The sequence below is a fragment of the Salmo trutta genome, chromosome 28 (genome assembly GCF_901001165.1).
Source record: "Salmo trutta chromosome 28, fSalTru1.1, whole genome shotgun sequence".
NCBI classification, from domain to species: Eukaryota; Metazoa; Chordata; class Actinopteri; order Salmoniformes; family Salmonidae; genus Salmo; species Salmo trutta.
In genome coordinates, this window is record NC_042984.1 from 28,927,263 (window position 1) to 28,952,953 (window position 25,691).

Here is a 25,691-nt window from a genome sequence, read left to right on the forward strand (position 1 = left end):
CTGACGAGTCGCGGTTTTGTCTCACCAGGGGTGATGGTCGGATTCACGTTTATCGTCGAAGGAATGCGCGTTTCACCGAGGCCTGTAGTCTGGAGCGGGATCGATTTGGAGGTGGAGAGTCCGTCATGGTCTGGGGCGGTGTGTCACGGCATCATCGGACTGAGCTTGTTGTCATTGCAGGCAATCTCAATGCTGTGCATTACAGGGAAGACATCCTCCTCCCTCATGTGGTACCCTTCCTGCAGCTCATCCTGACATGACAATGGCACCAGCCATACTGCTTGTTCAGTGCGTGATTTCCTGCAAGACAGGAATGTCAGTGTTCTGCCATGGCCAGCGAAGAGCCTGGATCTCAATCCCATTGAGCACGTCTGGGACCTGTTGGATCGGAGGGTGACATGGAATTGTATTGTTTTTTTATTAGTTTTTTTTCTCTAATCTTTACAGTGCACATGGCATTTTCCTATCTGATGTGTGGAGACATTTCACTGCAGCTAATGTAGAAGGAAAAGCTGTGTACCTTTGCAAATACTGTGCCAAAACATTTGTTGAAGAACGCATCAAAGATGCAGAATCATCTGGCCAAGTGCATAAAGTTCCCCTCAGCGCTCACAACAAGCAACCTCTGACAAAAGTTCCTCTACTCCTATTCGAGGTGAAAATGATAAATCAGACACCTTATCGGTAGCAACAGCTCATAGTCCTCCTGGAATCAGAAGTTTTTTTGACTCAATGGAGGAACGTAGTTAGAGAAATGCTGATGAATGTCTTGCTTGAGCTTTGTATGCAACTGGTTCACCTCTGATGTTCACGGGCAATGTGAATTGGAAAAGATTACTGAATGTTCTTCACCCAGCATACACCCCTCCAACTAGACATGCTTTATCTACTAATTTGCTGGATGCAGAGTTCAACAGAGTTCAAGTGAAGGTTAAGCAAGTCATAGAGAAAGCTGACTGTATTGCAATCATCTCTGATGGGTGGTCGAATGTTTGTGGGCAAGGAATAATTAACTAGATCTCCACTCCTCAACCAGTATTTCTACAAAGGGCACAGACACAAGGGACAACAGACATACTGGTCTCTACATTGCAGATGAGCTGAAGGCAGTCATCAATGTCTTTGGACCATAGAAAGTATTTGCACTGGTGACAGACAATGCTGCAAACATGAAGGCTGCTTGATCTAAAGTGGAGAACTCCTACCCTCACATCATGCATTGAATCTGTTCCTCAAGGACATCATGGCACTGAAAACAATACACTCTACAAGAGAGCCAAGGAAATAGTTAGGTGTGTGAAGGGTCATCAAGTTGCAGCAGCAATCTATCTCACCAAGCAAAATGAGAAGAATAAGAGCACCACATTGAAGCTGCCCAGCAACACCCGTTGAGGTGGTGATGTCATCATGCTTGACAGTCTCCTGGAGGGGAAGGAGTCTCTCCAAGAAATGGCCATATCACAGTCTGCCGATATGGACAGCCCCATCAAGAGGATCCTCCTGGATGATGTATTTTGGGAGAGAGTGGTAAGCAGCCTGAAACTCCTGAAACCTATAGCAGTAGCCATTGCACAGATTGAGGGAGACAATGCCATCCTGTCTGATGTTCAGACTTCTTGCAGATCTAAGAGAAGAAATCCATACTGCCATGCCCACTTCACTGTTGCTCCAAGCAGAGGAAACTGCAGTTCTGAAATACATCAAAAAGCATGAAGACTTCTGCCTGAAGCCCGTACATGTTGGACCCTAAGTATGCTGGCAAGAGCATCCTGTCTGGTGCAGAGATCAACAAGGCCTAAGGTGACATCACTACCGTGTCTGGCCACCTTGGCCTGGATGAGGGCAAGGTTCTTGAGACTGGCGAAGTACACTTCCAAGCAAGGGCTTTGGGATGGAGATGCAATATGGCAGTCGTGCCAACATATCTCGTCAGCCACCTGGTGGAAGGGACTTTGTGGCCCTTTCCCCTGTTGCCTCCATCATCCTCCGAATCCCACCAACATCAGCCACCTCAGAGTGTAACTAGTCCTTGTTTGGGAACACACACACACACACACACACACACACACACACACACACACACACACACACACCCCAATACAAGGGTTGAAAAATTGGTGGCCATCCGGGCAAATGTGAGGCTTTTTGAGCCTGACAACAAGCCATCCTCAACGAGGTTGGAAAGTGACAGTGAAGATGAGGCCTCAGTCTGATGTTTAAGAGGTGGACATTGAAGAGGTCCAGGGAGAGAGGAAGACAACCAAAGCTTTAGTTTCTAGATCATTTTACAGATCTATGTTGAAAACATTTTTGGGAGATGGAACATTGGGGATCATTCAATATTCCCTTTTGTTGTTCAGTGAAATCATCCCATGTGGAGAGTCAACTCATTTAATTTAAGTTGAATTCGTAACTAAATTGTTTCATTTATTTCTATTGGAAGGATCAAATCATTTGCAATTATGTCTACTTATAAGGTTTATGTTTCTGTCTCCATATTACATGGTAAATATATCCAATGCAAAAAACATTTAAATGGTATCAATATTAATTTGCATATATTCCTATTAATTCCCATATTCCCCAAAATGTGCAACCGTAGATATCACCCCTAGGGCTGTGGCGGTGACCAAATTTTGTCAGACGGTGATTGTCAAGCAAATAACTGTAGGTAATTGACCGTTAATTACCAAACACATTTAGCATCTCCTGACTTCCACACATAGCCTACATGTCATTTTTAAAACTCTAATAAATATGTAATATAGCTTAAACTTTCACTATAAATCCATGATTTATTTTAGACAGATCTAAAGAAGCATGATATGAAGAAAATGTGGTCTATTTCAAAAGAAAAAAATAGCATACTCTTGAGTTGTCCTTATGTTAGGTCCTGATGTGGCTATGCCAAATGGCTGTGGGCTACACTAGTTCATTTAGCAGACAAGATTTGCTTATAATACCGTGGAATTGTTTATATTTTATAGTATGAAGAATACAATTGAACAAACCTGAATAAAATATAAATATTTTCCCCTTCTTGTGTGCTGCACAATCCGAACCGCCTCTCACTCACATGGGTCTCTGTCACGTGATCGGGTCTTTCTCACAGGCTACAAGTGAAGGCAGACACATTGGGGATGCAAACGCGAGTGTCTTTATCAAATTTTTCGGTGCATATTTAAGATATTGGAAGAACTGTCCACATTTACTTTTCGTCAGCCAACAAGATGAGTAGGCCTAACGAACAGCAAAAGCCTATGTCAATCTACTATCCCCCATTGTACATAAGTTGGCTATGCTATTCTGTGTGAGAAATAAATATTCCAAAACAGTCTGAGACAGTTGTGGGATGCGATAGATCCCAGATTAATACAACCACTAGCATAAAAAAAACAACAGTTTTAAGCAATGTGGCTAATGCAACAGTTCAGAACGTTTAGCTTAAAATGTTGATAAACGATTAGGCTATTTCTTCACATTATAAGCGCAGCAATGCGCACATGGTAGTAGGCTATAAGTGCAAATGATCCATTAGCAGGAAAACACAATCAAAAGTGACCACAAATGCAATCATGCATGTAATGCTTTTCTTATAAAAGGTACATTTTTAATGGTGAAAATGTATCTTCCCCAAACTCGAAACTCACACACTGCTTATATATCCCAGTTAGCCTCTACACCCCTTGTAAAGCAAATGAATGTGCTAAATTTTAAGAAGTTATTTGGCCACTTTAGTTACAAACCTTGATACAAACCGTATTAAAACATATCGCCAAAAAAAAAAGGCGTTGTTTCTTATACTGGTCATCATTCACAAGTGGTAGGCTAATATTGTCACCCATCAGACTATTCTTGATTTAATGTTGTCTTTACCTACAGTACCAGTCAAAAGTTGACACACCTAGTCATTGCAGGGTTTCTTTATTTTTACTATTTTCTACATTGTAGAATAATAGTGAAGACAACAAAACTATGAAATAACACATGGAATCATGTAGTAACCAACAACAAAAAAAGTGTACAAAATATATTTTATATTTGAGATTCTTCAAAGTAGCCACCCCTTTGCCTTGATGACAGCTTTGCACATGCTTGGCTATCTAATAAAGGAACGGGATGAGAATATATAAGTATAAAATATATGGACGAGCAGTGACAGAGCGGCTAAGATGCAATAGATAGTGAAGGATACAGTATATACATATGAGATGAGTAATGCAAGATATGTAAACATTCTTATAGTGGCATTATTAAAGTGACTAGTGTTTCATTTATTTAAGTGGCCAATGATTTCAAGTCTGTAGGTAGGCAGCCGCCTCTGTGCAGGTGGTGGCTTTTTATCAGTCTGATGGCCTTGAGCTGTTTTTCAATTTCTCTGTCCCACCTGTACTGGCCTCGCCTTCTGGATGGAAGCGGGGTGAACAGGTAGTGGCTCGGCTGGTTATTGTCCTTGATGAACTTTTTTGCCTTCCTGTGACATCGGGTGTTGTAGGTGTCCTGGAGGGCAGGTAGCTTGCCCCCGGTGATGCGTTGTGCAGACCGCACCACCCTCTGGAGAGCCCTGCGGTGCAGTTGCCGTATTGTGACTAAACGGTCATGTGGAATTTGACTGCCTTCATGACTCGTGACCTCTGGTGTGGCGGTAATACGGTCACCGCAACAGCCCTAGTCACCCTCATCCATAGGGCATGCGTTGCCATGACGTCATTGCTCTCTGCTGGCGAGACGAGGAGTAGACAACAGAGAATGCTCTATTGAGCACACTCAAGATTCAACGTAGCTCCCTACCTGCTGCTATATTTAGCTCCAGCCCTTGATGGGATTGGCAACTTGCAAGGCTGTTTATTTTCTGTTCCATTAATGCCTGGGTCTGTCTGTCTCGGAAAGCGTGACGACGAGGTAGACCTTGAAGTAAATGGTGCTTCAGAAGCCTGCTGAGGCGCAGGATGTTAAATTAGGAAGCCGAATAGCACTGAAGGACTGGGAGAGGAGTCATTAACGGAATGAGATCCAGCAAGGCTTCTCTCAAGGCTCCTGCAGGCGGCTGGGTTAGCTGTATTACACTGCAAAGCCTCAGGGTTGTTAGGATTCAGTGAATACATCCACTGTCTAATAACAGCAATCTACTGCACACCAACCCAGCGGACACAAGTGGCTGAGCTAACAACATACAGCGCCCCCCGTCAAATCTGCCAAAAGTATTGCTTGGCCAATCAATCACCAATCAGAGAAGTGTCTTACAAGGTCGCATGAGAGGTGAGAGTGTGTGCGTGGAAATAAGTCAACCATGTATCATAGGGAGAAGGAAACAAAGCTAACTATCAGCTAGATGCACATTACAATAGCTGTGTTTACACAAGCAGCCCAATTCTGATATTTTCCCCAATTATTGGCAAAAGAGCTGATCTGACTGGGCAAAACACCAATTAGTGAAAAAAGATCAGAATTGGGCTGCCTTTGTAAACACAGTCATTATCACTTACCATGATGGTGTTGGTCAGATTGCCACCCAGAAACCACAAAACAACATCTTTGCTTTCCCCAAAGACTCAAGAGTAATTAGCACAGCATCAAAGCTGCAACAATCTCACAGACTGACCAGCCTAATGTAGACAACACACTCCTGGCCAATAGGCCCTAGATCCACAGAGAGCAGTCTGATTTGGGCTGGATCCAAATGTGCCCAGCCATTCCATGATATGTTAGGCACATTTCATACATCTAAGAGATGTTTGACTTACCTGACAGTCAAAGTCCTGGAAGTTCCGCCCATTCTGCAGAGAGAAGAACATTTTTGGATGAGTTTAAGTCATAAACAAGTGCCAGATTTCTTAACCTTCTAATCTAGAGTGAGCAAAAGAGAGCTGAGTAAGCACATGAAGGTAAAAAGCTCCTCTTCTCTCCTCATTCATTATCCCTCAGTACTCCATTCTGCTCCAAGGCCTTCTGAAGAGCCTGTAGAGCCACAGCCATTACTAGGAGGCAGAGGGCAACACGAGCCATCTCAGATCACTGTGTGGAGTAGATTACCTCTAGTGGCTGATGCCAGGCCCTGCCTCGCTCTCCCTCTCTGTGTGTGTGTGTGTGTTTCACCCTGTGTTGTTTGTGTCATTACTGTCCTCATACTGAGTCCTCTACCCACCCTCATCATTAGCAGTGATGTACTGCTGGAGAGGAGAGTGGAGACACTGAGCAGATGTGGCAGGGCTAATACAGGATCATTACTGCAGATAGGACCCTTACACAGTCAGAACAAACACGCTCTCACTCACGGGCACATTCCCCACTACAGTCAGTCAGGCCAGATCTAACAAGGCAGGGTCAAGGGGTTTAAGCTTGCAGAGTGGTTTAAGTGCCTCAGCCACCCACCATCGTGTAGTGAGCAAAGTGAGATGCTGTTTTAAAACTTCAAATATTGCCCACTATGCAAGCCCTCTTCCTGACAATGTAAATCTTTTATCAGCTCCAAGTACCTGCTAACTACCAATACAGTCTCATCTAATCTACCATTACTTTTAGTGCAGCAGGTATCCTAGCGGTTAAGAGCGTTGGGCCAGTAACCAAAAAGGTTGCTGGTTTGAATCCCCGAGCCGACTCGATGAAAACTCTGGTCGATGTGCCCTTGAGCAAATGTAAATCTAATATCATCACACTTTGGCTCAGCCTCTCATATCTCCTCCAGCCTGGTTTCCAAGGGTTACCACCGCAGCAGCAGCAGCAGGCTGGGCTATGTCAGCAGACTGATAACATGTAGATGTGGAGATTGACAGAGCTGTGCATGGACCCTCTGTTTAGATGTAGTTCTTGCAATTGGCTAAATGATCAGGCGAGGCTAGTGAAAGGTGAACCTATGTGGGAGTAAAGGAGTGTGAAAGTGGAAGTTAACACTAGAACCACCAAAGGCCACTGATGATCTGCTCCTTGCCTGACTTCACTTAAATATTTGTATTTTACATTTCTTAAGTTGTCAGAATTGTTTCAAATCACAAGCAGAAAAGTATTGAGGTTATTTATCAGTTTCCCCCCCCCACACCTCTTACTACCTTAAGGGGCCAAGACAAATGCGCAGTACGGTGTTGGTACCCAGGCGTTAATGTGTCCTTCTCCTTTGTCCTGACTGTCCTGTGAGGAACCAATGGGTCAGATCAGCTTGGCAATGGTTGACCGTAACCAGACCTCTCTCACCCACAGAAGCTGGGAGCTGGTGGGCGTTGACAGCTCACAGCCTGTCGTAAATTTTCCACTCCAGTATTAATCAAAGGAATGTCTTTGTTAACACAGTCGAATACTGGAACAACAAGCGAATACTGGAACAATATTTCTAACATAAGAATGTGGGGAATTGTCAGAGATGATCTTCAGAAAACAAAATGTCATATTGGTTTTTATTTTGTGATGTCATTAAAAAGGTTATAAAGGAAATACTGTACCTTGGAAAGTATGTCCCCTTAATCTGTCAAGTTTACATCCTTAACGTTGTATATGACATATGAAATATTCTGAAATTATTTTTGAGGAATGTGATTTTAGGAGCCATAAGAGAATTTGTCTTCAATAAACTGGGCACAGTAAGTAGCCACACCCCGAGTGAGGTCAACGAGCATGTCAGACTGACGGAACCGTCCCCTTCAGCCAGAGTGCATAAAAGGATTGGAACAGAAATTAACATTAGGCCAGAAAAATGTGAGGCGGTAGCCTACATGTTTGAAATGGTTGGAACTTTGATCCTCAACACAAGGTGAAGAATATCAACTCACCTCCCAGACTAGACCAGAACATCGCCAGGCTGTAGCTCCGAGTGTAAAGTGGTTCAAAATCTGACTAATCAACACAAGGTGGAGAGAGGAGAAAACTCCTCTCGGACAATCACTGGTACGGCTGATTAGCTGTCTTAAGTCAAATATCTAGAAAAGCGACTAAGTGGGATCATCCTACTACTCTTCAAATCATCCTACTGTACTACTCTTCTCAAATCACCTTATTATGCTACTCATCACCCAGTGGGAACCATAGCTTGGCTAGCCAGCCGTGTCAATCTTGCCAGGAGCATCTTCCAGAGTGAACAACAGTAGAAGAGACGGGTCCCGGACCCTTTCGGACAATCAGAGCCTTACAAGCATGCCGCTGAAAGGCCAACAACCTTCCTAAGGAGGGCTGGTTCCGACAGAGATAATGGCCAAAAGGCATTCACACATAAATACATTCATGATTTCTTACTCCAAACGGGTGGCGATTCATGTGCAAAGTATATGATTACTGTGAGAATAGTTCTAAAATGTATCAATGATAAGTGTCCCTTTTTCTCTCTCTCTATCCCTCTTCATTTGTAAAAAGCCACCATATTGTGTCAGTCCGCTAAAGACCTTGTTCTCATGTATTAAGTGTGTATGTTATCCTGTGTAATTATTTAGTTAGCTAGTAAATAAACAATTAAACCAACGTGTTGTACTGAATCATGAGTAAGGCTGGGGTTTTTGCAAATACAAGAAGGTTACAACTGTTCAGAATGATGATATGAGGTTATCATTAATACATTGACTGTTTTATGGATGTGATAGGTAGACTTTTAGGGTTTAATTTGGGAGATGGTAACTCCTTAACCTGTTGGGGATAGGGGGCAGTATTTACACTGCCGGATAAAAAACACGTACCCGATTTAATCTGGTTACTACTCCTGCCCAGTAACTAGAATATGCATATAATTATTGGCTTTGGATAGAAAACACCCTAAAGTTTCCAAAACTGTTTGAATAGTGTCTGAGTATAACAGAACTCATATGGCAGGCAAAAACCTGAGAAGATTCTAACCAGGAAGTGGCCTGTCTGACAAGTGGTTGTTCTTCTTGCCTCTGTTTATTGAAGACTGAGGATCTTTGCTGTAACGTGACACTTCCTACGGCTCCCAGAACCCGGGAAAAAGCTGAATGACGTAATTCAATGCCCAGGCTGAAACACACTAGCTCGTTTGGCAAGTGCTCTATCAGACGGCCATTAGACGAGGCTCGTGCATGAGGGGATAGCATGCTTTTACTTTTTCTCTCGTTGAATGTAAACAGGCTTTGCCAGTCGGAATATTATTGCTTTTTTATGAGAAAAGTGGCATAAAAATTGATTTTAAACAGAGGTTGACATGCTTCGAAGTACGGTAATGGAATATTTAGAAATCTTTTGTCACGAAATGCGCAATGCTCGTAACCCTTATTTACCCTTCGGATAGTGTCTTGAACGCACGAACAAAACGCCGCTGTTGGAACATAACTATGGATTATTTGGGACCAAACCAACATTTGTTATTGAAGTAGAAGTCCTGGGAGTGCATTCTGACGAAGACAGCAAAGGTAATAACATTTTTCTTATAGTAAATCTGACTTTGGTGAATGCTAAACTTGCTGGGTGTCTAAATAGCTAGCCCTGTGATGCCGGGCTATCTACTTAGAATATTGCAAAATGTGCTTTCACCGAAAAGCTATTTTAAAATCGGACATAGAGTGCATAGAGGAGTTCTGTATATATAATTCTTAAAATAATTATGTTTTTTGTGAACGTTTATCGTGAGTAATTTAGTAAATTCACCGGAAGTGTTCGGTGGGAATGCTAGTCACATGCTAGTCACCTGCCAAAGGTAAAAAGCTGGTTTTTGATATAAATTTGAACTTGATTGAACAGACATGCATGCATTGTATAACATGTCCTAAGATTGTCATCTGATGAAGATCATCAAAGGTTAGTGCTGCATTTAGCTGTGGTTTGGGGTTATGTGACATTATATGCTAGCTTGAAAAATGGGTGTCTGATTATTTCTGGCTGGGTACTCTGCTGACATAATCTAATGTTTTGCTTTCGTTGTAAAGCCTTTTTGAAATCGGACAGTGTGGTTAGATTAACGAGAGTCTTGTCTTTAAAATGCTGTAAAATAGTCATTTTCCTCTAAGAAAAATGGTCTTACCTTTCCTGTTCTTCGTCAGAATGCACTCCCAGGACTTCTACTTCAATAACAAATGTAGGTTTGGTCCCAAATAATCCATCGTTATGTTCCATCAACGACGTTTTGTTCGTGCGTTCTAGACACTATCCCAATGGTAAAATCACGGTCACGAGCATGGCGCAGAACGTGACAAAAAATTTCTAAATATTCCATTACCGTACTTCGAAGCATGTCAACCGCTGTTTAAAACCAATTTTTATGCAATTTATCTCGTAGAAAAGCGATAATATTCCGACCGGGAATCTGCATGTCTGTAAACTGAGGGAAAAACCGAAAGACGGGGGCGGGGCATGTCGCGAGCGTAAGCATTTCTCCACTGAGAGACCACTTAGCTTTTGCTCTCTATTGTTTCAGTGTCACGTAACAGCAGAGATCCTTAGTTTTTGGAAGAGATGTCAAAGAAAGCAAATAAATGGTCAGACAGGGTACTTCCTGAACAGAACCTTCTCAGATTTTTGCCTGCCATAGGAGTTCTGTTATACTCACAGACACCATTCAAACAGTTTTAGAAACTTTGGAGCGTTTTCTCTCCAAAGCTAATAATTATATGCATATTCTAGTTTCTGGGCAGGACTAATAATCAGATTAAAATCGGGTACGTTTTTTATCCAGCCGTGAAAATACTGCCCCCTAGCCATAAGAGGTTAAACAACCGCTCGTGGTGCCCCAAATCCCTAATGAGTTAATTGTTCCGATTCATTTAAAAAAAAAAATTAAAAAAAAAAAAAAATCGGGTAACAGTTAGTTGATTAGATAAATAGCAGTCATCAGATTAAATGAAAGTGAAGTCACGACACCTGAATGAATGACGTCAATGGGTGACAGAAAACAGATAGAAAATAATAATTGTGCACGACTTCACGATTAAATTTGAATTAACTGAACGATGCGGATGAAGAGGGTGATTGAATTTAGAATAATAGTGTAATAATTGTGGCAGCAGTGCGAACTGCTCTTCCTTTTCCCTGCGCGCACAACAGCTCACACCTGGGAAAAACACTGTTTCTACTTCGTCAGAAGAAGCTGTAACTGGACTATTATTTGCTCTAGTACTAATCGAATCTACAAATAAAATGTATCAAATGTATTACATTGTATGCATTAATAAATCAATTATATAAATCACAATCAAACTGACTTCTTACCAATCTAACTACATAATGGTCGTCATTTATCTGAATGGTAAATCTCTACTGATTCAGTTTCACATCCATTTGGACTTATGATTGTACTGATCAACAACATCTGCATAGAAGTAGCTTATTTGTGAGTGCTCTCTTTTTAACCAGTAATGGCGTCACGAGACCAAAGGGGGGCGGGCCCGTGGGAGCCCTATTCCCACACAGTCAGTTCGCTGAGGCAATAGATAATATTTGGGAGAGACGTGAGGCAGAGACCAATTAAGTGAATTAATAACGTTTTGGTGGCACATCAGCTTTGAAATGAGCAAATTTTGCATTATGGTTTGCCTATTATCACAAACAAGGTACTAGGGGTAGTGAATTGATGTTAGCTTCAGCTGTAAGTTGGCAAGGAACGTTAACCTACAAAGCTAGAAGCTACCGGTATCTTCTAGCTTTGTAAAGTGTTCTAGCCTGTAAGGACATTGTTTTGTGAACAGTAATTAACAGTTTCAACAGTTCTACATTAAGTGTCGCATTATTCAAGTGTGTCAACTTCTGTGCAGCATGAGTGATGCAGCCCACGCAGCCCTGAGTGCTCACGCTATAAGGGGGAAATCGGCTGCACAGATGTACCGAAAGTAACAAAAATTCTAGTACCAAACCGTTCAAAAGTTTCAGAATACCATGCAACACTATTGTTTATGCATACAATTGTTTATGCACTAGGCTATTTATCAAATGTTGGTGTTTAGGCCTACCTCTACCCTAAATAATTTGACCTGCGCCACTTGCTGGTTGATAATCTCTTTCCTTTCTACTTCATTTCGCTGTAACAAGACTATTACTTACTATAACTCAAGTATTAATCGAATCTACAAATTAAATTAAATGTATTACACTAATGTTTTTAATGTAAGAGAAACGAAAATAGGCGAGGCCTACATGTTGCAGTAGTCTATTTCTTTGTGGAATAAAACATATACTTACATGCATTTTATGTCCTTCAAAAAATGTCATATATCATTATTCAATATAAACAAAATATTATTAAGACGTGACTACATTCAATCAATGATTTTTTTCCAATGGTATTCATTTAGGTTGATCACAGTAGATGAATCTGATGCGTATGCTAATGAAGACAGCTGACAACTTTCTCCAGCGGGTACTTACATACTGAAAGGGGTATAGGGTTTTAGTGTTAAGGAAAGTGTGTGTGCACGCGTGTCTCTCTCACTTGGTAGAGCATGGCACTTGCCATGCCAGGGTTATGGGTTCGATTCCCATGGGGGACTGGTATGAAAATGTATGCATTCACTACTTTAAGTCGCTCTGGATAAGAGCATCTGCTACATGACTAAAATTTACATTTTTGTGTGATCTTTCTGTCCACTCACCTTATTCGTGAGCAGGGGCTTGATCTCAGTCAGCTGCACATCCTGGAGCTCATCCATCGTAACTTAGGTCTGACAGCTGTCAATCACACCTGGGGGAGACAGAGAGGAGTGTCAGTCTTCTTCACAGGAAGCAGTTCTAAGCTACTACTACCAACTTATTTCCCTGACTTCAATTCGATGACCGATATCCACTATCCTTCCATCATCAAAAGAAGTCTGAGGAGGAGGACAGCAAACTCCAAAAAAGGAGAAACCTGCGGCTCTGTTGCTATGGACACAGTGAGGCACACAGCCAACATTTGATAACGGAGCCCTTTAAAAACATTGTTCACTGACAATGTAGGAAAAGGGATGACATATGGAACGACTCCAGTGATGTAATTTCAGCAAGCCAAGACTCCCATAATCTCAGATTGAAATAGTTGATGTAGTTAGAAACAGGTAAGATTGGCATTGCTGAAACATTTTGTTCAAATTACATTTTATAAACTGAATTGCATTCATGGAGGACTGGCATGAATTGTTTTTTAAAATAATAATTACCCAAATCTATTGGTTTCTACCCAAAGTGAAAGGAAATGTTGTGATCTATTTAATAAACACCAGAGACCAGCAAAATGGATAAAAGAGTGTGGCGGTATAGCAGGAACAGCAGCATTTAGTGGTCAAACCATGGTACTTTCACACTACTTTAAGGTAAATAATGCAAGCGACTTCAATTACTAATTTCTCAGAACGGGGGGGGAACAGTCACCAGATTCACAGGGAATACATTACATAGTATGGAGAAGCAAAACTCCAAGTCACAGCTTTATACTACTTGTTAAACAGAGAACTCATACTGTATACCTGTTGGGCTGGGATAGGCATGGGGTGTCCGCGGGTGGCTTTTTACCCGTTTTGGATGGATTTCTCATGTCTTACTCATTTGTGGCAAAAAGTTTTGTCCAAATCAGATGTTGGGTACAGTATTTATTGAATATGATCTGAATCCTATGAATTAAAATGGCCAATTTGGGTGCAATCAATTAGCTTAATTTCTCAGAGATAAAATGTTATTTAAACAAAACATGCGTCAGGAATGCCAATCTACCAGTTTCTAACTACAGAAACAATTTGATATAGTGGGTGTCAAAATACACTGTCTTGTGCTTTTTGATGGTGGAACGACCCAGTGGTGTTGACTGAAGCTTTCTGCAGTTCTAGTACCCACAGAGTGAGAGGAAAACTGAAAACATAGGAATTAGTGAATGAGAGAGCAGGAAGAATCCTGTTAAAAAGAGTGATGGAGAGCACTAGGTAGAACATAAATGAAGTAATAACATGGAAAGGGAGTGTTGATGGGAGCATAAGTGTTAAAGGAGACCCATCAAACTCCCCACTGTATATTGTCAGTATAACTCCTACATTTCTATTTAATGACATTCATTTCCAATGTGAATGAGATTCAATTGCCGTAGTACAGCCTACTTATGTAAAACCCTTAATGGAACACTAGGGCAGTGTTCAGCAATTCACTGGCAGACATTTGAACACACACAGTGCACCAGAATCTCTAATATTATTTCACACTGAGGGTGCACTAAGAAAGGGAAAATAAATGGCTCGGAGATGACGTTGGCTGTCTCTATGTCCTTGTCCTGTCGCAGTAGGGGAGTTTATGACAGCGTGTCATCACTGTGTGACCAATGTCTGAATGCTAGAGAAGTGGTGAAATGAGCCAGAAGAGAAATGGGACAACAATCTGGTGAAACAGGATCACAAGCAGTGGATGTCCTCCTTACTGTGATGAATGTCCAGTGGTTTTGTGAACCCGCCTCTCTCTCTCTCTGTGCTGCTCTGTCTTTTTAGTGAACATTGCCAAGTCTGTTCCAGTTCCAAATATAACAAGGCAACAGTGAACATGTTGTCTCCCATGAATGATGCAGCATGCGATTAACTGGTCCTTTGTAACTCAGTTGGTAGAGCATGGTGCTTGTAATGCCAGGGCAGTGGGTTCCATTCCCAGGACCACCCATATGTAAGATGTATGCACGCATGACTAAGTCACATTGGATAAAAGCATCTATTATATATTACTAACAAATTTCAGTTAATTACTTTAGCTCCCGCCTTGGGCCAATCAGTGTAATTTTGTATATGCCAGATCTCTATGGCAAGACGCATCAGTCAAAATCGTCCCAGTGCTGTCGTAGATATCGTGTGACTAACATACGAACGGAGACAGATCCACAGTCCCCTCCCCGATTTCATTGTGGGGAACAATTATGTGGGGTAGATGAGCGCTCATTGTGTAGAGCCAGAGCAAGATGAACACTTGCCCTGATGATAACTGCCAAGCATGCTTCTGTCACCCAGTCCCTCACAAGCTCTCTCACACATAATCTAGAATGCATTTTTCCAGACAGAAAACCAACTGATTTGAAAGTGTAGGCTAAAAATAGAATGCAGCTTAGATGGGAGCTTTGATGAGCTCTTCAGCTTTGCTGCTCTTACCAGAGGGCAGAGAAGTCAGAGCCTACCACTCAAATCTCTTTCCAGAGTACCGAGTCAACAGCAAGCTATAAGTGGACGGAGAGCAAAGCAAAATATAACAAATCTCAACTAAAACCAGATCAGCCAAGTATACTGGATATTGGAGGAGATGAGGCAATATTCCACATGCTTTCAAGGATTTCAGGTGGGATCCCACATTTCCTTCAATGGTGGCAAAGCTAAAGTTGGACGCAGCCAGGAGGAAATCTGTAGTGGGGCTGAGGATGGATGCCCTGACCCAGAAGATTAAGGTTACTATAGACTCCACCAGGCTTTCACCTCACATTTGGTATGAAAGCCTGTAGAAGTTCTTGTCAGAAAGAGGCGGTGGAGTATCCAAGTCTTTTGGCCCTCCCAACAATTGAAATAGGCACGTTCAACCAGAAGCTGAGATACGAAACCGAACGCCCATTATTTTCCACGGGTGCCCACATGGGGTAGTGCCATTTCAACCAAAACTACATACAAAATATATTTCTGAAATATAAATTTTCTAAAATATAGTATGCTAGCACCGTAAATTAGCTTACTCTGTATAATTTGTGCTACTGAAGAGGGATGGGAGGGGTGGTTGATAAAAAATAAATCATAACGGTCTACTCACAGCCAATCAGCCTGCCTACACTACTGACAGATCAATGGAGATGCTCTGAAGAATCCATTAGTTCTCCCACCATGTTAAAATCAGCTCAATGGCTCTGTCAGACTATGCTAAGTGGTTCGCTTTTCAGAAAGAGAGCAGTTAGGTTCTGAATGGATGGCAGCCAAGGACAAAGAAATTAGTGTAAAACAACACAGGACGAGAGAGTAAACGCGACAAGCCACAGCGGCTTGTGGAGAGAGAAAAAGACGAGTAGAAAAATAAAAGAATAAGAGTGAAGTTGATGGATCATGCTGGAATATGACGAGTCACATGGGTGGAGAATCTCCATCGACAGAGCAGACGATCATCCACCTTACATCCGACTGCACTTAACCTCTAAAAGTCTAAGCCGTTGGGGGTGGGTACTAAGCTAACATATGGAATTGTTTTAGGATGGTCACATCATGGATCATTTAGCTATTCGATTTAGAATTTTAGGACCCCTTTGGGCAAGCGGTTTGCCGATGTCAACGTTGTGAACAGAGTGCCCAATGGTGGGGGTGGGGTTATGGTATGAGCAGGCATAAGTTACGGACAACCAACACGATTGCATTTTATTGATGGCAATTTGAATGCACAGAGACACCATGAAGATGGCCAGTTCTTCCATGGCCTGCATACTAAGACAGTTCCCTAATTGAGCACGTTTGGGATGCTCTGGATCGACGCGTACAACAGCGTGTTCCAGTTCTCTCCAACATCCAGCAACTTCGCACAGCCATTGAAGAGGAGTGGGACAACATTCCACAGGCCACAATCAACAGCCTGATCAACTCCACGTGAAGGAGATGTCACGCTGCATGAGGCAAATGGTGGTCACACCAGATACTGACTGGTTTTGTAATCCACACCCCTACCTTTTTTGTAAGGTATGTGTCCAACAGATGCATATCTGTATCCCCAGGCATATGAAATCCATAGATAACGGCCTAATTCAATTGACTGATTTCCTTATATGAACTGTAACTCAGTAAAATCTTTGAAATTGTTGCATGTTGCGTTTATATTTTTGTTCTGTATATTTATCGTTATCGCATCAATTCAGGCAACTTATCGCAATATGGATTCTTGTCCATATCGCCCAGCTCTCTCACACACACACACACACACACACACACACACACACACACACACACACACGAGCTGCGTGAGTGATGGCATACACATTTCATTGCTCTGGAGTCACAGCAACAGAGACACTTTGTCTGAAGCTGTGAGCCCTGGATGAGTCAGTTAGTGATGGTGGAATAGCACAGACCTCTCACACAGCACTTCCTCTAATCAGGGCACACGCACACGACTGAGATTACCTTTCTCATGGAAAGATCACATTTCCCAACATGTCAATCACAAACCATGAGTCCTATACACTAATGTCCTGTCCATGCTGTCTTTCAACACAGGTTATGCAGCTCACATGTCATCAATTGTAATCTAATATAGCCTCATCTAATATAGCCTCATTTTCATAAAGGAAGAATAAGAACAGATGAAAACAGTCTGTCAGCTGAGTTGATAATGAGAGTTTGAGAGAAGCAGACAGTAGAGGGTCAGTGCCAGGACTGTGGGGGACACAGAGTTGAGACTCCAGCGCAGACAATCAGTGCCGCTGTAATAGGCCTTTCCCGGACAGTCGCCAATCTATGCCCCAGCCAGTCTTCTGCCTACTGCATATGTCTCTCCTTGACCCTCCCGTTCAGCCCAGCACAATTCATAAGACTAAAGACATTAGCTAAGGATCACCAAATCAAATCACTTTCTGTAATGACCGACATACAGAGATAGAGAAATCTGGTTATTCCTACTGGGGGATAGATCATGGTGACTGATAACCCAATTTCTCAGACAGATTTCAACATCTACCCGAACGAAACCTTGTGGGCAGTTGCCATGGTGACCAATCATCAGGCACGAAAAGAGACATCGTTGGTTATCTCCATTCCCCAACCACACAATTTAGATTCTAAAGGACCTCTATTAATGGAAAAGGGAAATTAAGAAGAGGAACCAAAATGTTAAAAGACGGGACGGGGAAAAACTAGAGGAGAGAGAAGCAAAGACAATATATAGACAGAGGGCAATTAAAGTGCAGCAGGTGGATGTGGCTCGGGGAACTGGACAGCCAGGCACTGCTGGAGTAATCTGCCAACATTATTATTTTCGATCCAAAGCCCAAATGTAGAAGTTGGTTGAATTGAGCTGATAGGTTACTAAACTGTGACTTTGTCCTAGTGTTTCTTGGCTAGTCACACACACTAGGTTGTTTTTCAATATTAGTTTGAGTTTGCTGCAAAAGTCTGCTAGTAGAACAGACACCACTGATAGACACAGTGCAGTTACCACGATAATGGCCCGCCACTTAAAAAGGGACAGCTAAACATTTGTCTCACCCAATGACTCAAATATTTGGGGGTAAATTGTGCTTAACGGAGCATGGAACAGTCCAAAAACCTTTTATTGATTAAACTTTGTCATTTATTATAATTTTAACACTGAAATAATTGTAATCATCAACTTACGTACTCCTTGAAAAAAATGTCAGCGTTAGAGCCCTGAACTAATAATAATAATAAATAAGCCGGATCACTGAGCATTTTGTTGTTCAGATGTTCAGTTGTAAAACTGTTTAACTTTTTACTAGTGACTGGTATATTTTTCCCCATCTACCTCCCACAGGGGCTGGTGGACCAAAACGTTTAATTTCCCCACTCAGCACACTGCCCTGCAGGCCTGGGTGGGAGACAGCCCAAAGGGAGGGACATGGGTGGAGGGGCAGGACCACTGGCCCTGCTAGTGGTCAATTACCTCCCTTCACTGGACCCAGTGTGCAGTCAGAGCCCATTTCAACTTCTCCTGGCTCACTGTCAGTCTGCATCGGTGCTTAACATTAGAAACTGTGCCGAACGGGTCCAGGGGACAGTATAGGTTTAAGTCTGAGCTCTGTCGGTCACTGAACCGGGTCCCCTAACCCTCACTGAGCTTGCCACCATGCAAGGAAAATCCTGGCTAATGACACAGTGCAAAATAAACAACAAAAACAACTCCATCACAGCAGGCTTTACTGGTTGATAATCTGTCTTGAGTTCTAATCTGGTCTGAAATGGCAGCAATATTTCCTCTCAATAAACTTTACATTATATTAGGATCCCCATTAGCGACAGTTAAAAAGTTATTTTTGTGTTGCAAATAGAAACACAATGAGGCTATATACAAGGATTACCGGTACCAAGTCCATGTGCAGGGGTACCAGGTAGTTGAGGTTATACGTGACTAGACAATGAGGATAAATAAAAAGTAGAAGCAGCGTATGTGAAGAGTTTGAAAGTGCGACTATGTGTGGCTTCAATATGCATGCGTGTGTGTGTGTGTGTTGGAGTGTCAGTGTGTGTGCATAGAGCCAATGCAAGCATGTCAGAGCAAAAAGGGGGTCAATGCAAATAGCCCAGGTAGCCATTTGATTAACTGTTCCGCAGTCTTATGGTGTGGGGGTAGAAGCTGTTCATGAGCCTTTTGGTCCCAGACTAGGCGCTCCGGTACCACTTGCCATGCAGTAGCAGAGGGACCCGTCTATGACTTGGGTGGCTGGAGTCTGACAATTTATAGAGCTTTCCTCTGACACCACCTGGTATGGAAGTCCTGGATGGCAGGGAGCTTGGCCTCAGTGATGTGCTCGGCCATACGCACTACCCTATGTAGCGACTTGCGGTCAGATGCCAAGCAGTTGCCATACCAAGTGGTGATGGAGCCAGCCAAGACGCTCTCAATGGTGCAACTGTATAACTTTGAGGATGTGAGGGCAAAATCCTTTCAGCCTCCTGAGGGGGAAAAGGAGTTGTCGTGCCCTCTTCACGACTGTTGATGTGTTTGGACCATGATAGGTCCTTAGTGACGTGGACCGAGGAACTTGAAGCTCGGCCCTCAGTTTCCTAAGGTCCTCGATCAGCTCCTTTGGCTTGCTGACGTTGAGTGAGAGTTTGTTGTCCCGTCACCACACTGCCATTGATCAGGCCTACCACTGCTGTATCGTCGGCAAACTTAATGATGGTGTTGGAGTTGTGCACAGCCACGCAGTCATGGGTGAACAGGAGGGGACTGACCACGCACCCCTGAGGGGCCTCCATGTTGAGGGTCAGTGTGGAGGATGTGGTGTTGCCTACCCTCACCATCTGGGGGCAGCCCATCAGGAAGTCCAGCATCCAGTCGCAGAGGTTTAATCCTAGGGTCCTTAGCTTAGTGATGAGCTTGGCAGGCACTGTGGTGTTGAACACTGAGCTGTAGTTAGTTTACAGCATTCTCACTTAAGTGGTACTTTTGTCCAAGTGTGACAGGACAGTGTTGAGTGCAATAGAGATGGCGTCATTTGTGGCTTTGTTGGGGCGGTATGCAAATTGGAGTGGGTCCAGGGTGTCTGGGATGGTGGTGTTGATGTGAGCCATGACCTGCCTTTTAAAACATTTTATGGCTACAGATGTGAGTACTACGGGTTGATAGTCATTTAGACAGGTTACCTTGTTGTTCTTGGGCACAGGGACTATGGTGGTCTGCTTGAAACATTTAGGTATTATAGACTGGGTCAGGGAGAGGTTGAAAATGTCAGTGAAAACACTTGCCAGCACATGCTCCGTGTTTTGGGCCTTACTCACATCGGCTACAGAGAGCATGATCACACAGTCGAACTGCTGGTACTCTCATGCATGGTTCAGTGTTGCTTGCCTCAAAGCGAGCATAGAAGGTATTTAGCTTGTCGGGTAGGCTCGCGTCACTGTTCAACTCACGGCAGGGTTTCCCTTTGTAATCCGTGATAGTTTTCAAGCCCTGCCACATCCGGTGAGCATCAAAGCCTGTGTAGTTTTGATCCATGTTGACGCTTTGCTTGTTTGATGGTTCGTTGGATGGGCGTACCCGGATTTTTATCAGCACCCGAATAAGTGTTCCGCTCCTTGAAAGCGGCAGTTCTAGCCTTTAGCTCTGTGCACATGTTGCCTGTAATCCATGGCTTCTGGCTGGGATATGCATGTACGGTCACAGTGGGGACGACGTCGTCGATGCACTCACTTATTAATGAAGCCGGTGACTGATGTGGTAAACTCCTCAATGCCATTGGATGAATCCCGAGAACATATTCCAGTTTGTGCTAGTGAAACAATCCTGTAGATTAGCATCCACTTAATCATACCACTTTCGTAGTGAGCGCGTCACTGATAGTTCCTTTTCGTTTTAAAAATTCTTCAGATCACATTGATAGGATAGTCCCGAACGGAACTCATCCAGTTTAGCCACTCTCCGAAGTAGTCTCGTCAGGTATCCCACATGCCTATAGCGCCGCCTCCTGTCGGGGATTTGGGCCTGGTCCGGGATAATCATCATGTCCTTTGGCTCCGACTCATTGAAGTAGAAGTCCTCATGCAAATCGAGAATAGTGATGGATGTTCTGATGGGCAGAAGCTTTTTTTGGTCATACAAAACAAACGGCTGAAACATAAATGTACAAAATAAGTTGAGATCAGCGAAAAACATTGTACACAAAATAGCACAATTGGCAGCTATTCCATCCAGCGCCATTATACACATAGGTTCTGGACCTGCAACAATGAAAATACCTGGGGACTGTGAAGACGATTGATGTTGACCCTCAGACGTAAGGAGGTACTAAGGTTGTTGGCAAGGAAGGACGAGTTCTCATTTCCCCCTGACCCATTGAACAAGATAAATAAAAGGGAAACCCACTTCTCTTTTTCTATGGATCTTTAAAATCAATCCATCAGAAGAGGAAGATTCCAGCAACCTGTGTGATTGGACAAGCTTGGTAACACCTCTCTTCACTACTAAACGAAGAGGCAGTGCCAGATAGCTTTCTCTCTGGGGTGTACAGTATCACACACACACACACACACATCTCCATAGGCAGCGCCACAGTATGATGACACCAACTGGCAAATCAAAGCCATTATGGTGTTATTAATAATCAGTCTGACAGATCATTTTCAGGTAATTTCAGCCAATTAAACTCCTGGGGCTGGTTGCACCAGATGGTTCTACCAGATGGTTGTAGGTGAGTCGTAACTCTACTTCAGACCTGTTGCACCACATTGGCATAAGCCCTACAATGAGCTACACCTGGCCGTAGATTCTATGCCTAGTAGGGAGCAGGCATAGGTTGTTAAATTGTGACCATCTTTATCATGATATGCACAGAAAATTATCTATATTTTCAAAAGGATATGAGTCTCGTGTTCATATTCCACAACATCTGGGGCTTTTTGAGTTGCCTATGTATGGCACTTGATTTAGATTACATTATAACATGCTAAATGTGTCTGATCAGTGAAAGATTAGCAAACTAATAGATGAGCTACCACCTCCACTTGTTTGCCCAGACAGGAGAACAAATAACCAAATATAGCCTGCAGACGGCGATTCAGCAAAACAAAAATCGCATCGATTATCAGTCGAGGGCTTTTGGTCAGGATTTGGCTTTATGCGAGTGAACAGCAAAATAATACTAAGCTACATCCTAACACGCTAGCAAAATGTTTTGAACAGTGCTAATGACAAACTAGACTAATCATGAGCACTCACCTTTATTTAGCTAACATTTCCCAGCCTAATTGTAACCAAATACCCAAAACATATTCAGCGAAAACAAAAAAAATCTGCAATTGATTGATTTAATAAGACGAGTTGCCACACTTGTCTCGAAGCAGCGCGATGGCGCCGTCCCAATCAAAACGGTGCTGAAATTAAAAAAAGTTTACCACACGAGGCTTTTGCTTTAAATTAATATATCACGAACAGTCACCGATTCCCATGTAAAATAGTGACTAAAATATCAACAATAATATAATTTGGGGGTTAGAAAACTCAGCAAAAAAAGAAACGTCCCCTTTTCAGGACCCTGTCTTTCAAAAATAATTCATAAAAATCTAAATAATTACACAGACCTTCATTGTAAAGGGTTTAAACACTGTTTCCCATGCTTGTTCAATGAACCAGAAACAATTAATGAACATGTATCTGTGGAACAGTCGTTAAGACACTAACAGCTTACAGACGGTAGGCAATTAAGGTCACAGTTATGAAAACTTAGGACACTAAAAAGAGGCCTTTCTACTGACTCTGAAAAACACCAAAAGAAAGATGCCCAGGGCCCCTGCTCATCTGCGTGAATGCGCCTTAGGCATGCTGCAAGGAGACATGAGGACTGCAAATGTGGCCAGGGAAATAAATTGCAATGTCCGTACTGTGAGACGCCTAAGACAGCGCTACAGGACGGACAGCTGACCGTCCTCGCAGTGGCAGACCACGTGTAACAACACCTGCACAGGATCAGTACATCACACCGGCGGGACAGGTACAGGATGGCAACAACAACTGCCCGAGTTACACCAGGAACGCACAATCCCTCCATCAGTGCACAGACTGTCCGCAATAGGCTGAGAGAGGCTGGACTGAGGGGCTTGTAGGCCTGTTGTAAGGCAGGTCCTCAACAGACGTCACTGGCAACAATGTCGCCTATGGGCACAAACCCACCGTCGCTGGACCAGACAACACTGGCAAAAAGTGCTCTTCACTGACGAGTCGTGGTTTTGTCTCACCAGGGGTGATGTTCAGATTCGTGTTTATCATCGACGGAATGAGCGTTACACCGAGGCCTGTACTCTGGAGTGGGATTGATTTGGAGGTGGAGGGTCCGTCATGGTCTGGGGCGGTGTGTCACAGCCTCATCGGACTGAGCTTGTTGTCATTGCAGGTAATCTCAACGCTGTACGTTACAGGGAAGACATCTTCCTGCAGGCTCATCCTGACCTGACCCTCCAGCATGACAATGCCACCAGCCATACTGCTCGTTTTGTGCGTGATTTCCTGCAAGACAGGAATGTCAGTGTTCTGCCATGGCCAGCGAAGAGCCCGGATCTCAATCCCATTGAACCCAGAAATGTCCGGGAACTTGCAGGTGCCTTGGTGGAAGAGTGGGGTAACATCTTACTGCAAGAACTGGCAAATCTGGTGCAGTCCATGAGGAGATGCACTGCCGTACTTAATGCAGCTGGTGGCCACACCAAATACTGACTGTTACTTTTGACCCTCCCCCCTCTTTGTTCAGGGACACATTATTCAATTTCTGTTAGTCACATGTCTGTGGAACTTGTTCAGTTTATGTCTCAGTTGTTGAATCTTATGTTCATACAAATATTTACACATCTTACGTTTACTGAAAATAAACGCAATTGACAGTGAGAGGACGTTTATTTTTTTGCTGAGTTTAGATAACCCCAGACACCGATCAAAAGGGAAACATAAGTATCTTTGCCATAGATGAAGTATAAACTTTTAATTATACTTGCTGACACCCTACAGCCAAATGTTGGCACCAGTAGAGTAGCTAACTAGCTATGTAAACCACGCCCCTCTGCAAACACACCTCCGATGTTGGTTACACGGCGTTACTTATTTAAATTAGGTAACATGGTATTCTCTTATCATTGGTGTATTAAAATTAGTAAGGGTGATGTCACCCTATCCCCTTAATAACGAGTGTTTTACATGGGGACGGGACATGCAACTTTATGATCAAACTTTATCAAAATGTAGAAGCAAGTCATTTTTCATATACTGCTCAAAAAATAAAGTGAACACTTAAACAACACATCCTAGATCTGAATGAAAGAAATAATCTTATTAAATACTTTTTTCTTTACATAGTTGAATGTGCTGACAACAAAATCACACAAAAATAAAATCAATGGAAATCCAATTTATCAACCCATGGAGGTCTGGATTTGGAGTCACACTCAAAATTAAAGTGGAAAACCACACAACAGGCTGATCCAACTTTGATGTAATGTCCTTAAAACAAGTCAAAATGAGGCTCAGTAGTGTGTGTGTGGCCTCCACGTGCCTGTATGACCTCCCTACAACGCCTGGGCATGCTCCTGATGAGGTGGCGGATGGTCTCCTGAGGGATCTCCTCCCAGACCTGGACTAAAGCATCCGCCAACTCCTGGACAGTCTGTGGTGCAACGTGGCGTTGGTGGATGGAGCGAGACATGATGTCCCAGATGTGCTCAATTAGATTCAGGTCTGGGGAACGGGTGGGCCAGTCCATAGCATCAATGTCTTCCTCTTGCAGGAACTGCTGACACACTCCAGCCACATGAGGTCTAGCATTGTCTTGCATTAGGAGAAACCCAGGGCCAACCGCACCAGCATATGGTCCCACAAGGGGTCTGAGGATCTCATCTCGGTACCTAATGGCAGTCAGGCTACCTCTGGCGAGCACATGGAGGGCTGTGCGGCCCCCCAAAGAAATGCCACCCCACACCATGACTGACCCGCCGCCAAACCGGTCATGCTGGAGGATGTTGCAGGCAGCAGAACGTTCTCCACGGTGTCTCCAGACTCTGTCACGTCTGTCACATGTGCTCAGTGTGAACCTGCTTTCATCTGTGAAGAGCACGGGGTGCCAGTGGCTAATTTGCCAATCTTGGTGTTCTCTGGCAAATGCCAAACGTCCTGCACGGTGTTGGGCTGTAAGCACAACCCCCACCTGTGGACGTCGGGCCCTCATACCACCCTCATGGAGTCTGTTTCTGACCGTTTGAGCAGACACATGCACATTTGTGGCCTGCTTGAGGTCATTTTGCAGGGCTCTGGCAGCGCTTCTCCTGCTCCTCCTTGCACAAAGGCGGAGGTAGCGGTCCTGCTGCTGGGTTGTTGCCCTGCTACGGCCTCCTCCACGTCTCCTGATGTACTGGCCTGTCTCCTGGTAGCGCCTCCATGCTCTGGACACTACGCTGACAGACACAGCAAACCTTCTTGCCAAAGCTCGCATTGATGTGCCATCCTGGATGAGCTGCACTACCTGAGCCACTTGTGTGGGTTGTAGACTCCGTCTCATGCTACCACTAGAGTGAAAGCACCGCCAGCATTCAAAAGTGACCAAAACATCAGCCAGGAAGCATAGGAACTGAGAAGTGGTCTGTGGTCCCCACCTGCAGAACCAC

At 43.5% G+C, this 25,691-nt stretch overlaps 1 protein-coding gene across 4 annotated transcripts in view; it reads right to left on the minus strand.

Moving 5' to 3' along the window:
• The window catches only part of ndrg3b (ndrg family member 3b), a 64,795-nt gene that overhangs the window by 24,422 nt on the left and 14,682 nt on the right, over positions 1–25,691 (minus strand). For all 4 annotated transcript variants that reach the window (XM_029719499.1, XM_029719495.1, XM_029719497.1 and 1 more), the window contains exons 2-3: positions 12,510–12,598; positions 5,745–5,777 (exon numbers count right to left, since the gene is read on the minus strand). In XM_029719499.1, the coding sequence (XP_029575359.1) occupies positions 5,745–5,777; positions 12,510–12,566 (90 nt within the window). In that variant the 5' untranslated portion in view covers positions 12,567–12,598. The remainder of the gene's footprint in view (positions 1–5,744; positions 5,778–12,509; positions 12,599–25,691) is intronic.